The sequence below is a fragment of the Acyrthosiphon pisum genome, chromosome A1, assembly GCF_005508785.2.
Source record: "Acyrthosiphon pisum isolate AL4f chromosome A1, pea_aphid_22Mar2018_4r6ur, whole genome shotgun sequence".
Taxonomy (NCBI): domain Eukaryota; kingdom Metazoa; phylum Arthropoda; class Insecta; order Hemiptera; family Aphididae; genus Acyrthosiphon; species Acyrthosiphon pisum.
In genome coordinates, this window is record NC_042494.1 from 19777934 (window position 1) to 19792163 (window position 14230).

General features: G+C 27.8%; 2 protein-coding genes across 6 annotated transcripts in view; one reads left to right on the forward strand and one right to left on the reverse strand.

Moving 5' to 3' along the window:
* LOC100158877 (ubiquitin-protein ligase E3C) overlaps window positions 1-4791 on the reverse strand; it is a 9790-nt gene extending 4999 nt beyond the window's left edge. Inside the window, exons 1-8 of the mRNA XM_029486187.1 lie at window positions 4505-4791; window positions 4213-4422; window positions 3165-3401; window positions 2907-3085; window positions 1777-2015; window positions 1478-1707; window positions 1219-1388; window positions 7-206 (exon numbers count right to left, since the gene is read on the reverse strand). Coding sequence (XP_029342047.1) covers window positions 7-206; window positions 1219-1388; window positions 1478-1707; window positions 1777-2015; window positions 2907-3085; window positions 3165-3401; window positions 4213-4422; window positions 4505-4624 — 1585 coding nt within the window. The 5' untranslated portion in view covers window positions 4625-4791. The remainder of the gene's footprint in view (window positions 1-6; window positions 207-1218; window positions 1389-1477; window positions 1708-1776; window positions 2016-2906; window positions 3086-3164; window positions 3402-4212; window positions 4423-4504) is intronic.
* Window positions 4792-5568: 777 nt separating this feature from the next.
* On the forward strand, window positions 5569-13910 carry LOC100167773 (serrate RNA effector molecule homolog). 5 transcript variants are annotated; one of them, XM_008185755.3, is made up of 18 exons: window positions 5569-5703; window positions 6482-6641; window positions 7955-7975; window positions 8202-8324; window positions 8414-8503; window positions 8566-8799; window positions 8910-8976; window positions 9039-9259; window positions 9352-9446; window positions 9753-9817; window positions 9888-9980; window positions 10251-10391; window positions 10833-11174; window positions 12808-12945; window positions 13012-13293; window positions 13365-13489; window positions 13563-13667; window positions 13769-13910. In XM_008185755.3, the coding sequence occupies exons 1-18, from the start codon at window positions 5691-5693 to the stop codon at window positions 13827-13829; spliced, it is 2376 nt and encodes a 791-aa protein (XP_008183977.1). In that variant the 5' UTR covers window positions 5569-5690; the 3' UTR covers window positions 13830-13910. The 5 variants fall into 5 exon arrangements, with proteins under 5 accessions (XP_008183977.1, XP_003245161.1, XP_001950813.2 ...); XM_008185757.3 differs by lacking the exon at window positions 5569-5703 and adding an exon at window positions 6162-6412; XM_003245112.4 differs by lacking the exon at window positions 5569-5703 and adding an exon at window positions 6162-6397.
* The last annotated feature ends 320 nt before the right edge of the window (window positions 13911-14230 follow it).

A 14230-nucleotide genomic window follows, 5' to 3' on the forward strand; every position in this document is an offset into this window, starting at 1 on the left:
AATAACTGAACAATGAACAAAATGTTGCTAATAATGGCACAATTCGGTCAAAATCACCAGGAGCTAAGTTTGTCCCTCTTGATATCACCGTTACTAAACTGGTAGTAACTAGACTAGGACCAAACAGTGATTGTTGTTCTGTTCTTAAAATAGTTGTCCATAAGTGTTGTAAAAATTCAGCCTTCAATGCTAATGTGTATAAAAGTCTAAAAAATAAAATATAATTATGATACATTATACACTAAAAAAGCAACAAATATGTATTTAAAATATGCTCTAAAAAATAATGAATAGTATGCCCTTTTGTAATAAAATTATACAATTAATATGAAAACAAAAATATAGTTTGATTATTTACTTTATAAAACTTGAAAAATTAGCAATTAACACAACCTGCTAAATGTATTGTAGTGTTATCTGCCAATATGCTGCGAATAGTGTATTTTATTATATTTTTAAATAATAATAATCCTAATTTGTCAAAGACCAAAATTTTACACTTAACATTTTCCATAACTTGTTCTTATTTTTCTAATATGCTCAAATATGCATTTATATGCAATAACAAAAAAATATGTAAAATAAAATGTTCAGTGTAACTTACTAGTGCTAAGTATGCAGCATATATATACACTACTTACATTGTTCTGTAACCTTTCTAGACAAATATGAAAAACTAAAAATCCTCAGCCCTAATAATTATTAGTATTATATTATTATGTGTTACAAGTTTGAAATATGAAATGGGAAAACAAGGGGGTAATCAGTAGACGTAATAATATTTTTTCCATAAATTACTAATAATTTAAAAATAACACGTTTTAAGTATTTTGTCTATTTTATAGTGTGATAGTCTACCGCACAATGTGGCACAGTCTCCAGATGTGCTTAGCTCTGCACACAAACTAAAGAGATGTGGAGGAAAAAATTGTTTGGAGTGGGAATAAGCAGTAGCTTACGGTTAGGTCACTATTATTCTGAATAGTGTTTAAGTGTTTTTGTTCTAATCAGAATCTTAATACTATTTTCTGGCCCACGAGAGAAGTAAACCATTTTGCAGACTAGAACGCGTTCGAGTTGATAACACTCATTTGACATACCAACAATACGGGTTAGTTGCTGCTGTCAGTATGTGTCCGCAAAACAGATTACTTCTCTAGTAGGCTAGAGTATAATGCTATAACTTCATTGATAACTTGTAAATAAAATTATTTTTACCTGTATTTATGAACAGCTAGTTTGTGAGACATAAGCAAATAATGACATAATTTGCAAACAGGTAAGAGCAAAAAATTTATAGAATCTGAAGAACAAGAGTTTTCAACAGATAGTATTATTCTGTTTACTCTGAATGATTCATTTAAAAGTTCTGAACATGATTTCAAAATCTAATAAAAAATATATTTTAATATTAGAATTACTTAAATATTTGTATATAATATATATATATATATTATTTAACAAATAGTATTATTGCCTCAAGTTCGTCTTCTGAATAACCACAAAATAATTTTTCATTTTTATCTTCATCATCATCATCATCCGATTCATTGTCAGAACTATCATGGTTCACATTTCTATACTTCCATGTTTTATTTAGATAGTCAATAACTGGTGGTTCTGCTAAATTACTTGCTAAAGTTGAAATAATATCCATATAGTCATTAATTGAATTTACTTCATGTCCAGTTTGACGGCATTTAATCACTATAATAGCATAATGGTAATAGAATAATAAAACATAGATTGATTATAGAATATATTATTTTAATTTACCAAATGAATATTCCTCAAAAGATGGCTCAATAATTAGCAAAGAATAGAATAAGTTTGTATTCATCTGTTTTAATAGAGTTGAAGAATGAGTTAATGACAGTATTAATTGTCTAAAATCTGGTCCGATATAATCAGCTTTATTTTGATCCAATGATAAACTTGGTAGAATAAATTTATGATTTATATCAGATATAGGACCTTTTAAAAAGGTTCTTATAAAGTGATTCATAACCGTACAGCTGTAAAATAAGAGTTGATATTTGTAAATATTAGGAACATTAATTTTAATGTTTAAAATATAAAATAATGGTTAGAACATATTGTGGATTGGTGGATTGCTAGTTGGTAGTATAGTGTATAGAACACCAACTGCCAGGATATTTCAGAATATAGTTGTTTGTCTCTTTAAATGGGTGTCAGTGACGCCAAAGGGGCTCTGGGGCTGAAGCCCCCACTTAATTTTAACACACTATTTTTATACTTGATTATACATGATTTTGTGTATAAGATTTTTATTTTGTCACAAATATATTACAATGACTGTGTTTTTTACTTTGAATTTGATTATTTCATTAGATACAGAATAATATTTGTACATGATACAAATTTTGACATTTGCTAATTGATTTTTATAAACTTATATATTGGCGTTTAGGTTGAGCAGTCATAAGCCGTCACCTTTGGTTGATAACGACAATAAAAATAATAATTATTACTGTTGACTGTAAATGTTATGGAAATCAAATTTGAGATAATTATGTATTTGTATGTAAAGAGAAGTAGGAAGATTTGAAAGTCCCTAACAAAAATCTTGAGCCTTAAATTGATACCAGAGTAGACTCTGAAATTCTGTTTTAAGGGTAAAAGGAAATGTAATCATGGTATATTGATAACCATGGGTGGGGGAGAGAGGCTATTACCTATTAACAGTAAACATATCAATACTGTGGAATTGAGGAGAACTATAATAATATGTATGAATATTGAATAGCATTTAAAAAAATTGGAGTGTCTTACGTAATAGATCGAAAATTGAAGGAAGAGTAGTGACTAGTGATACAAAGGTAAAATATAGTAGTTAATGATATATTTTTTCGTATAGTAAAATAAAGAACATAATATTATCTTACGTGTATTCATCTAATAATGTTGGTGATTGTACTGAAAATGGCCTTTTCACAAATTCTAGTATACTTTTAGCTAAAGGTGGAGCTGGTGTGTCCTCAACATCAAACATTGCTGGAATTTTAGTATCGAGAATTTTACGTAGACTATCAAAATAACATTTTTTGACTAAGTATTGGAATAACTATAAAAGTACATAAATATTTGTAATTAATATATAATATATACTATATAACACATTATACTTTTATGTATATACTTACGTCTCGCAATGCAAGTATTGCATTATCTGAACCAAGAATTTTTTTATAGGATTCTACTGAAGTTAACTCTTCTATGATTCTTAAAGGTGTTGCAAATGATTCCAAATTCGATGCATTTAATAAATCAATATTGAAGGAAAGAATCCACTTCATATGCCAATACCAAGAGGCATTTCTGTCCAAACTTGATTTCAATAGTTTTGAACTATTTCTTAAAATATGTTGAGATAACCAAATCTGTAAACATATAAATATACAATAACTTAAATAGAATAAAACATAGACTTGATAAAAATAGAATTTACAACAGACTAAGTAATATTTAATTTGTTTAGTTAAATATTATTATTATCTAAGAGCAAAAGTTTAAAAATAAAAATATAATTGTAAAATTCCATTTTATATTTATGATTAATATAATATTTTTATTGACCGTATCTTACACCGTAGAAAATTAATCAACAGAAATAGGTACATAGTATAAAAATATCCTCAACTTTTGCAGGTGATGCATAAAAAAATTAATTAAATAATTGGATAAAAAAAATTATAATTTAACTTTCTTAACAAAATAGAAAGATAGAATTATTAATTGTATTTCAACCACTCAGGTATCCTCTCAATTGAAAAATTGTAAAAATTAAACATTGCTTTCTAACATGGAGTTAAAGTGCTTTTTAGATGTGAATGGACAATTTTTATGAACATTTTTTAATAAAATGCTACAGATTGGCTAATGAAGACAATTTACCAGTGACAAAATATTTTTTAAATAATACTATGAGTATCTACCATTGACCTAATATAAATGTTAGGAATTTTAATTTATTGATTAAGTTATCCATTGTATTAAAAATGGGGAGTAATTTTCTGCATATTATTATGAATCTTAAAATTAAAAAATAAATTATAATTATCAGTTCAGTTTAAATACTATTGTATTAGATAAAAATAATTAATTTTTGATGTTTAGATTCGTAAACTTTAATCAAATAAACACCTAGGTACCTATATGTTAATATTTACAACAAAAAGTGAAGTAACTTACAAGTCGCTGAGAATCGATTTCTCTATCATGAAAGAACACCAAATTTTTTACAAGATCTGATAATATTTCTTCAGAAAGTTGTTTGCTCTTCAGATTTGATACAGTATTATCAAACAAAGTGCGATAATGACGTTTAATTTTTTTTCTTGTTAGAAAGCTTCTAACGCAAGACTGCACTCTAATAACGCGTCGTTGTTCACGTCTTGCTTCCTTTAAATACAATAAAACAATAATCTATTATAACTGTACGTTTTAATATAATATTTTATAATAATAGAGTTTGATCACATACTTCTCTCTGTTCTCGTTCATACCGAGCTCTCTGTATAAGATTACTGACAGGTTCATGTACACTAGCTCCTGCATAATTCTGCTCAGGTTTCCTGCGAAATTCTCCTTCAAAACTGTACATTATAGAATATTAGTTAAGAAAAAATTATTGTCGATCATTATAAATGAAAAAACACGTATTCGAACACTGACAAAGTGACAAAGGTTCAAAAACGAAAAACATCCAGTTTCAGGAAGTCTCAACTCCAAAGTTGTATGCCTATTGCCTAATGATATTTTGTTGTTATGATGCTATTATCAGTGAGTATGACTTTTACCATGATTAAATGAATAGGTATGATCACAACTTTGTGATACGCATACTACCCTTCCCACGTCGATCGCGTATGTAGATCGCCGCTTCTATATGGATATTATCTTTTGATATTGCCGACCAATGAAATGCGGAGAACTACGAACAATGGTTTCGTGTGTAGAATAGGGGAGAGATGCGCAAACCGGACGAAAACAGGTTTTTGTAATCATACCTATTAATTTAGTCATGACTTTTACATATTTAAATTTTATCATCATTATATTTTGCTTCCTAAATTTTATTTACAAATAACTAGGTATATTAATAAATTATTGCGTAGCATTTCAAAGCTGACGTCACGTTCAAAGTTTCGTTGAAAATTGATGCATGCATTTTTTATCAGATGCGCAGAAAACGTGATAATGCTTATTTGACATAGATAACATATTTGACGAGTAATTGTATGACTATTCACCACGATTAAAGATAATATAAAGGTTGCCCAACGAGCTTGGAATAGTTGTCTATAATATTACTCTCATGATAAGAACAATTCTGCAGCGCTCTTGACAGCAGTGGAATATTTATGTACTATTGTACTATATTAATATATTAACATTATCTCATATTAATATTATAGAGAGCGCACTAAGTTAGTTCAACAGCTAATTCTGAAAGTAATTTCAATTGCCATGTGATATTGCTTGTGACATAGCCCGTCGGGTCACAATTATATCTTTAATCGTGCTATTCACAATAATTATTGACGACACCCCTCATTTAATCATAATCAAAGTTATCTGTGCAAGCTTGCCACTTAAGTTATAAAAAGGTTTATTAAATTGTATGCATCTTTTAAGACCGCACTACCGCACTATTCTGTGGTACTACCATGTACTACCGAGGTACGTAGTCTTATTAACCTGGTATTATTATAATTAAGTGAACGGTATATATTTTTATTTTTTTTATTCTCATTAAAAAAATGCGGTACATCGTTCATCAATACAATAATTTACTACAACAATAGTTGCAAAATTTAATTTAAATTGCCATTGCCCATTATAATATGGTAAACAATTAATTCCAACTATAATTTATATAATATACTATTAAAATATATTAATACATTTTCCTGTGCATAATATGTTGATTCAATCAATGATTTATCATTACATACTATTTTATATATTCTAATTAGCCAGTGTTGTTGTATAATATGATTTAAGTAAACAAAAATATTATTATTTATTATTGTGTAAAAGCATTGGTAAAAGTTATGGCATTTTGTAAACCGAAATATGTTATGTTGTCTACACTGTTTTCAAAATTTGTTTGCCCAGTTTATACCTAGTTTCAATTTGTGTGAATCTATTATTTTAACTCTAGCAATAAGCATTAAGCGGTCTGCCGCCTGCGTTTTGATCTTACTACGTTTACTACTTATAACGCTACGTTACATCGTTATTTTATTTTAATTATCTGTGTTAGGTTTATTGCTTATAATCTAAGTTCATATAATTAAGTTGGGTTAAATGTATTTTACCTTTCCGGATGTTTGATACGTTAAGAAAAATACATTCCATATAATTAATTTAGGTACCATAAGTAGATGTTAGCTTACTGTTTTTTTATTTATTACATTTTTATTTCATGTTGTACAATATATTATAATGTTTGTAGGTCAAAATAGCGAAAATTGTGAAGTAGGTAGAATGGGTGACAGCGATGATGAATACGATAGGAAGCGAAGGGATAAATTTCGAGGCGAACGTACCGAATCAATAAGAGGCGGTGATAACCGCAGAGATGACCGCCGGATGCGCGATGATTGGAATGACAGGTAACATAACTTTAGATTTACAGTGTTAAATTCTTTGTAATACTATTAAAAATTTGTATTGAATTTATTAAATATTAGAATGTGTTTGTATCTAGTTAAAAAATAGTTAATAGGAAGTATTATTCCGTCTACACCTTAGTAGATATATCTATTTTACTATATATTCAGAGGGGGAACGACAATTTTAGGCCCTGGGTGTAATATTTTCAGGACTTGTAGATTATAAATAACCAATATAGGAGCTTTAAATACTAAATATACTAACTATTAGTCTTACCCTGAAGCTTAGATGTCAATTCACTCTGTGCATAATTTTTCTATACCTCTACCCTGCCCAGCAAGAAAAAATGTCTTATATATCCAATATAATCACAGAAAGTATCACAGTGGGACACTAAATTTATTTAAATCTAAGCCAAATTAAAACATTAGAATTATACGATATAAAATAAGTACCTATTTAAAAATATTTCTGATTAATAGGCTAACTTACGTTATAGTTTGATATTAAAATTGTTAAGTCAAAATTGTCCCCTCTGTAGTTATCATACAACTTATCAATGATACAAATCTAATGCATTTCCAAAATAAATTATATAACATAACTTTTAACATGCATAAAATAAACATAAAATATTATATTTTTAAAATTGTTTATAGACACATTTCAAAAAACTGTCAATGAGGAAGCTATATTTGTAGTGTTGTTTTTGTCTTACAAACGCTTAACATAGCAAATTGTATGTTCTAAATAATCCATTTAACTTGGTTAGGTTTAATATTAGAGTGAATTAACCTATTATCAAATTTTGAAAAAAATTTGTTATTATTTAGTAAATCTCGTAGGAATTTTATTTATATTTTAATTTCAAAGTTAGATAGAGTGTTTTAAAATGTATTAACATTAAACATTTTTAAATATTGTACACAATATGAATTTGTTGATACCACAATGTAAATAAAACATCAATACAATAATATTAAAAATAAATTTAACTTTAACTTTCATTTAAATAACCTAAACGTCATACAAGTTCCTTAAAAATGTTGCACCTACATGTTCACGTTTTATTTGATATAAGTGAATAATAGATTTGAACACATTTAAAATCAAAAAAAATAATTGTGGTAAAAAAATAAACCAATTACTTACTGAAACATTTAATAAAATATGACTATATATACCTAATTAAATATTAAATAGGTACCTAATTAAACATTAATCAATTAAAAATATTACCGTATTTTTTATTTTGTAAAATATTCAATATTGTGTATCTAAACCTATTATATTATAAATTTTTATTTTTTAGCCGATTGATGAAAACTACAAGGTACTTATTATTTAACAATTAAAGAGCTTTTCTTGTCTCACATAATTTTTTTAGCATTCAAATTCAACTTCATATACCATAATATTATTTTCTATGTTTTAATGTTTATTAGTAAATTGATGGATATACATTTATAACTATTTTAAATGCACTTTATTATATATATAATAACAATTTACATATTTGTTGTTTTTAAAGAAATATAAAATTATTATTTACTTTATAGAGAAACATGGGGTGCACGTAATCGAGGTCGAGGAGATTATAGAGGTCCGATGCGTGATCGTTATAGTCCAGGTGCTCAAAGAGATCTATCACCTCCAGTTAAGAGAATGAGACCTCCAGATTGGTTAGTATTTACATAAGCTGGTAAATAAAAATAATTATGTTTTATAAATTATAATAAAAATAATATGAATGAATTATTAATAATTAAAGGGAAGACAGACGCATTGGTTATGAACCTCCTGGTTATGGTTATGGTGCTCCTTGGGAACCCCCTGCACATCATATGCCTCCTGTTTCTAGGTAAATATTTAAATTTATAATAAATGTTAAAATATGTTTTTATGTGTACTAAATAATTTAAGAATTATGACAATGAGAGACCCCGGGGCACATACTGTAAATCACCCGGCTCCACCACCAGCAGAACAGTCTTCAGGAGATACTCAACCACCTATGATGTCTTTAAAATCTTTTTTGATTACTCAAGATGATAACATAACTGACGAAGAAGCATTAGCTAAATATAATGAATACAAATTGCAGTTTAAAAGAAATCAACTAAATGAATTTTTTGTTGCCCATAAAGATGAGGAATGGTAAATTATATAAATAATTTAATAATTTATTCTTGATGTATATATGTGTATAATATATAGTAAAGTTATACAGTTATACAATTGGTGTTTTAACATTGTAATTTTAAAAGGTTTAAGATTAAATACCATCCTGATGATAGCGTAAAACGAAAAGAAGAGCAAACTATAGCTCTTAAAGTAAGCATTACATTTTTTATTTTTTATTTATGTGCAATGTACATTTATTTTCTTACCTTTAGAAACGGTTAGAAGTTTTTAAAGAATTTTTAGAAAATGGCAAAGTTGAATCAGTTTGTGTGGATGCTGATAATCCAGAGCCTCTAGTTCATCTTCTTGATTCAGTCGTGATAAAACTTGAAGGAGGTACAGATTTTGATTTAACAGTGTTGAATCCTAAAGAGATATTAAAAGCCAAACAGGAACCAGAACCTGAAAAGAAAGAAACGGATAAAAAAATTAAGTATGGAACTTAATTCATATATTTGTTCATTTTATATAAATATAAAATAAAATTTAAATATTTAAACCCTTAATTGATGAATATAATTGTAGTGCTGGAGGAAATTCTGATGGTGAAGTGGACAGTGATAAAGAAGATGGTAATGAAACAAATAAAAAAAACGATTGTGAAGTAAAAAAATGTGAAGGTAACTTAAATTTAATTTCACTTAGGGCCAGTTGTACCATCTTGATTAAAGTTAACCAAAGTTTAATTCGCTGAATTTGACCGGTTATAAAATCTGTAATCAGCTGATTAAGCGTAATGAAAGTGTAACCATATACAGTGCAAATGGCCCTTAAATTTTTAAAATAATAAAACCCTTAGGTTAACAATGGGTTAAATATATTTTTAAATTTTAATTGTTTGATATTATCAAGTTTATAAGTTTTATTGCCTGAAAAAAAATAATTATATCATAAATAATAAATATTGTTGTATAACATGTTTATAGAAGCGATGGATGTGGATGGTCAAAAACCAGAAGTCTTAGATATTACAAACGATAGTGATCAAAATGTATAAATTTATTTAAAAAATATTAAACTTAATGCATAATTAATATTATAATATTGCATGTATATCGCAGGATGATGTTGTGAAACCAAGAGCATTGCATCGTACAACTTCTGTATTTCTACGTAATTTAGCCCCTGCAATAACTAAAAGTGAACTTGAAACAGTAAGTGATTTTTGTGTATAAATAACTTTAATTTATACTTAAAATTAAATACTGTGAGGCGACTCTTGACTAACAAATCTATCTGATGGCTACTGTAACATTGGCTGTATACTCCTCGCATAACAAATTTTCCATCTAAAACTTTATTTCCCATGTTAGCTGGTCATGCTCTTAAGTGCGGAGTAATAACAGATTTCAATTTTTTATTGTACCTTGATAGTTGTTATAAATTAAAGAAAATATATTTATACTTTTTAATTATTCTTTTAGATTTGTAAACGGTTCCCAGGATTTATAAGATTGTCTATAGCAGATCCTTTACCAGAGCGCCGTTGGTTTAGACGTGGTTGGGTAACATTTGATAGAGATGTTAACATCAAAGAAATTTGTTGGAACCTTAATAGTGTTAGAGTAAGTTTAAAATTAAAATTGTTGTGATTTAATATTTATATGTAAAATGTATTTTCTTATTATTGAACTGTATTTGCGTTTTGCATCATGACATTGAATTCTTATCTTAAACTTATAAATGATCATTTAATATTTTTAAATGTAAATAACCAATATAGGTACATATTTAAAACTACTTTAGTAGAATCCGCTTATTACGATGCTGTATATCCAATAAAATGAATCTCAGACCATGTTCTTGGTTGGGTTTATATGTCATGTGCAGTATGCTTTTGTCATCCGAATGTAACAACCTGATTTTTTAGGTCAATTGAAGATTGTTATTAGCGGATTCTACTGTACTTTTAAAATGTTTAAATTGGACCCTATTTAATTTATTGAAACCACCTAACATAAATCTAAATATTGTAATTAGTAATTCAGTTATATTGTAATTTATAGTTGCGTGACAGTGAGCTGGGTGCTATAGTCAATAGAGATTTGAGTAAACGCATACGGTCTGTGAATGGAGTAACAAATCACAGACAAGTTGCTCGCAATGATATGAAACTATGCGCCAGTATTATAAATAACTTTGATAACCGTTCAGGTTTATGGCAATTAACTGATGGCGAGCAACCAGCCTCAGAAAAAACTTATGGTGTTGTATCACGTAATCCTGTTCTACATAACATCACAGATTTTTTAATCGAAGAAGCGTCTGCTGAGGAAGAGGAACTTTTAGGCGAAAATGCTACTTGTGAACCTGAAGATAATACTGAAAAAGATTTGCAGCTGTTTAAGGTAATAATTGATTTAATTTATAACTAATGATATATACTATTCTATTTATTTAAATTTATATGAAGTGCTCGAAATGGACCAGAATAGTGTTCTGGTTTGTAATATTAGCTTTAGCGTCCGTTCCAGATAGTTAAAATAAGAATTTAAGAGCCCAGATCATTATAATGTTAAGATGATGTCAGCGCACTGTTCGTTTTCTCTCTGAACCATGCGCATCATAGCAAATTTTACATTAATAATAATGATTGTAATCATAATAATTTTTACTGTTAGATTGAAATTACCTCTTAAAAGGTAGGATTATTATCTAGGGTATCTCATATGCATTTTATTATGTTTTAATTTTAAGGCGAGTTATGAGTAGGTATTTTAAGATGTACAAACAATTTACAATTTTAAAATGCTCATAACTTGCTCTAAAATTAAAATATAATAAAACGTCTATGAGTTAATTACACTCTATTTTTAGAAATTATTATGATTATAATCATTAATATTTATTATGAATGTTAAATTTGCTATGTTGCGCATAAGTCAGAGAGAGAAAACAAATAGTGCGCTGACATCCTCTTAGGTAAATATTGAAAAAAACCAAGAAGATTGCCACTCATCAAGGCGTTTCTAACAGAATCACAATCACAATTATCAAATTTCCTTATGACAAATATTTTAAGTCCAATAGAATTCTTACCTGCTACTACACCTGTTGTTCTTTTCTTTGTCTTATTGCATTAACAAAGTTATGATCAAAAAGCAAGTACATGTGCTACAATTAACTGCAAATCGCTAATGTAAATGAACATTATGCAAATTATTTTATTTTTTATTTATTTACAAACGCTAAAAGTCAATTTTATGATTACATTTGAAATTTAACATATTAGTAGGTAGTAAATGTTTATAACACACAGTAAAACAGAACATATAGAAAATACAACTCAATATAAACATAATAGTAATAATATAGTGATATAGTACAGCAAACTTACCCATAACTTATACATTTATTAAATATTAAAATCAAAATTAACATTATTTAGTTTACGGAGCATTCTATGTAAGGGGTGATTGTGTCTATAGGATGTGTTGTGGGTTAGTACTTGAAAGAGGGAGTGATATCTGGAGAAGAAGGAAGAGATACTAAGACTTACGTTGAAGAGGAGATTGGGAGCATCTATAGTGCCACCTAAGAGCGAGGTTATGAAGTGCTCATCAGCATCTTGTTGACGTGATGATAGCAGTGATATTTCCAAAATACTACGTAATAAGGAATAATCATGAGGGGGATGTACTATCTTCATAATATGGATAATGTAGGAAAGAAACCTATTTTGGACACGCTCAATTTTTAATTCATCTTAAGCCAAGTAAGGATGCCATACCACTCCATATTCCAATATTGAATGTACTAACAAGAAATATAATGTGCAGGGACAATGAGCAGTCAAAAAACTGTTTGGTATTGCGCATTATTATTATCTTTAAACTTTATAATATTATTATAGGTATTTGCATAAGGCATAATAATTTTATGGGTGTTCTGGTTTTTAAAATTTTCCATTTCGAGCACTGGTTATAATATGTACAATAAAATAGCTGTTTTATAGTATTAAAAATGCATTTGAATTTCCAGGCTTTAGATAAGATGTTACTGTATTTACGTATTGTACATTCAGTTGACTTTTACAACCATAGTGAGTATGTAAATGAAGATGAGATGCCAAACAGATGTGGTATTATGCATGCTCGTTGTGCACTGCCCAGTAATCCGGTATGTATTTAATTTGTTAAATATTGACAGCCTTAGTTAATAGTGTTAAATAATCATTCATTTTAGCCTACACAGCAAGAAATCACTGATTATTGTAACAACTTTCAAACCAAAGCTAACTCTTTGACTGTCTCGACTTCTCATGAAGTAAGTGAAAAAGAATTAATGCAGCTTGGAGCAAAACACGAAGAAGAAGAAATCGAGAAGTTTGTAACTTCTAATACACAAGAGATATCAAAAGACAAGTGGCTATGCCCTTTGTCGGGCAAAAAATTTAAAGGTCCTGAATTTGTGCGCAAACATATTTTCAATAAGCATATTGATAAATTGGACGATGTTAAAAAAGAAGTAAATTAAGATTTAAATATATATTTTTCATGAATAATTAAATAAATATATGTTTTTTTATTTCTACTAAGGTGAAATATTTTAATAATTATCTTCGTGATCCGAAGAGACCACAGTTGCCTGAACATCCTGGTAGTAAACAAGGTAGAAAAGATGTGAATGATGCTCCTCAGTCTTATCCACCAGCTGCAAATCCGTAAAAACAATTATTTAACTATTTGACTTTCAACTATGATGCATAAATTATAATTAATGTATTCATGTTATAGTTACCAAATGCCTGGCTATCCACCATATGGAGGTGCTGGATTTGGTCGAGGAATGTATGGCTATTCTAGACCACCTGCTCGTGGAGGTTTTAGAGGTGGCGGCAGGTAGGTTCAAATATTTGCCAATAATATTAACAGTTTTTTTTTTAAAATGATTTGCCATATTACATTAGATTGTATTAATTTTTGGGTGGCTTTGATTACAGACCAATAATTCATTACCGTGATCTAGATGCCCCTAAAGAACCAGAGGAAAATTTTATTTGAAAACAGTAACAATTTAATCTAAAAAAAATTAATGATTGAATTTTATTATACATGTATGTATATATATATTATGTATAGTATAATATATTATATTATATTATATTATATTATATTATGTATAATATAGTATATTATGCATTAAAATCATGTTTTTTTCTTATGTTTATCCAATTCTAATTTTAATTTAAAATATTATATCTTTCTTTATTTGTAGGATTGTTTTTTAATCAAACATACATTTTTGAAAACTTGAACATACATTTTTTATTTTAATAGTTTAATAAATGTAAATGTATTAGTTTATTTGACTTAGTGACAATATTTTCTTTAATTAATAATTATTGGCATACATAATTAAAAAATAAAAGATAATTTGTTTCTCGACATAATATACTTTTTAC

Coding starts and splice junctions, on each gene's coding strand:
- LOC100167773 (XM_008185755.3), top strand. Junction 9,260..9,351: donor GAAACGGATAAAAAAATTAA/GTATGGAACTTA, acceptor ATATAATTGTAG/TGCTGGAGGAAATTCTGATG. Junction 9,981..10,250: donor CTAAAAGTGAACTTGAAACA/GTAAGTGATTTT, acceptor TTATTCTTTTAG/ATTTGTAAACGGTTCCCAGG.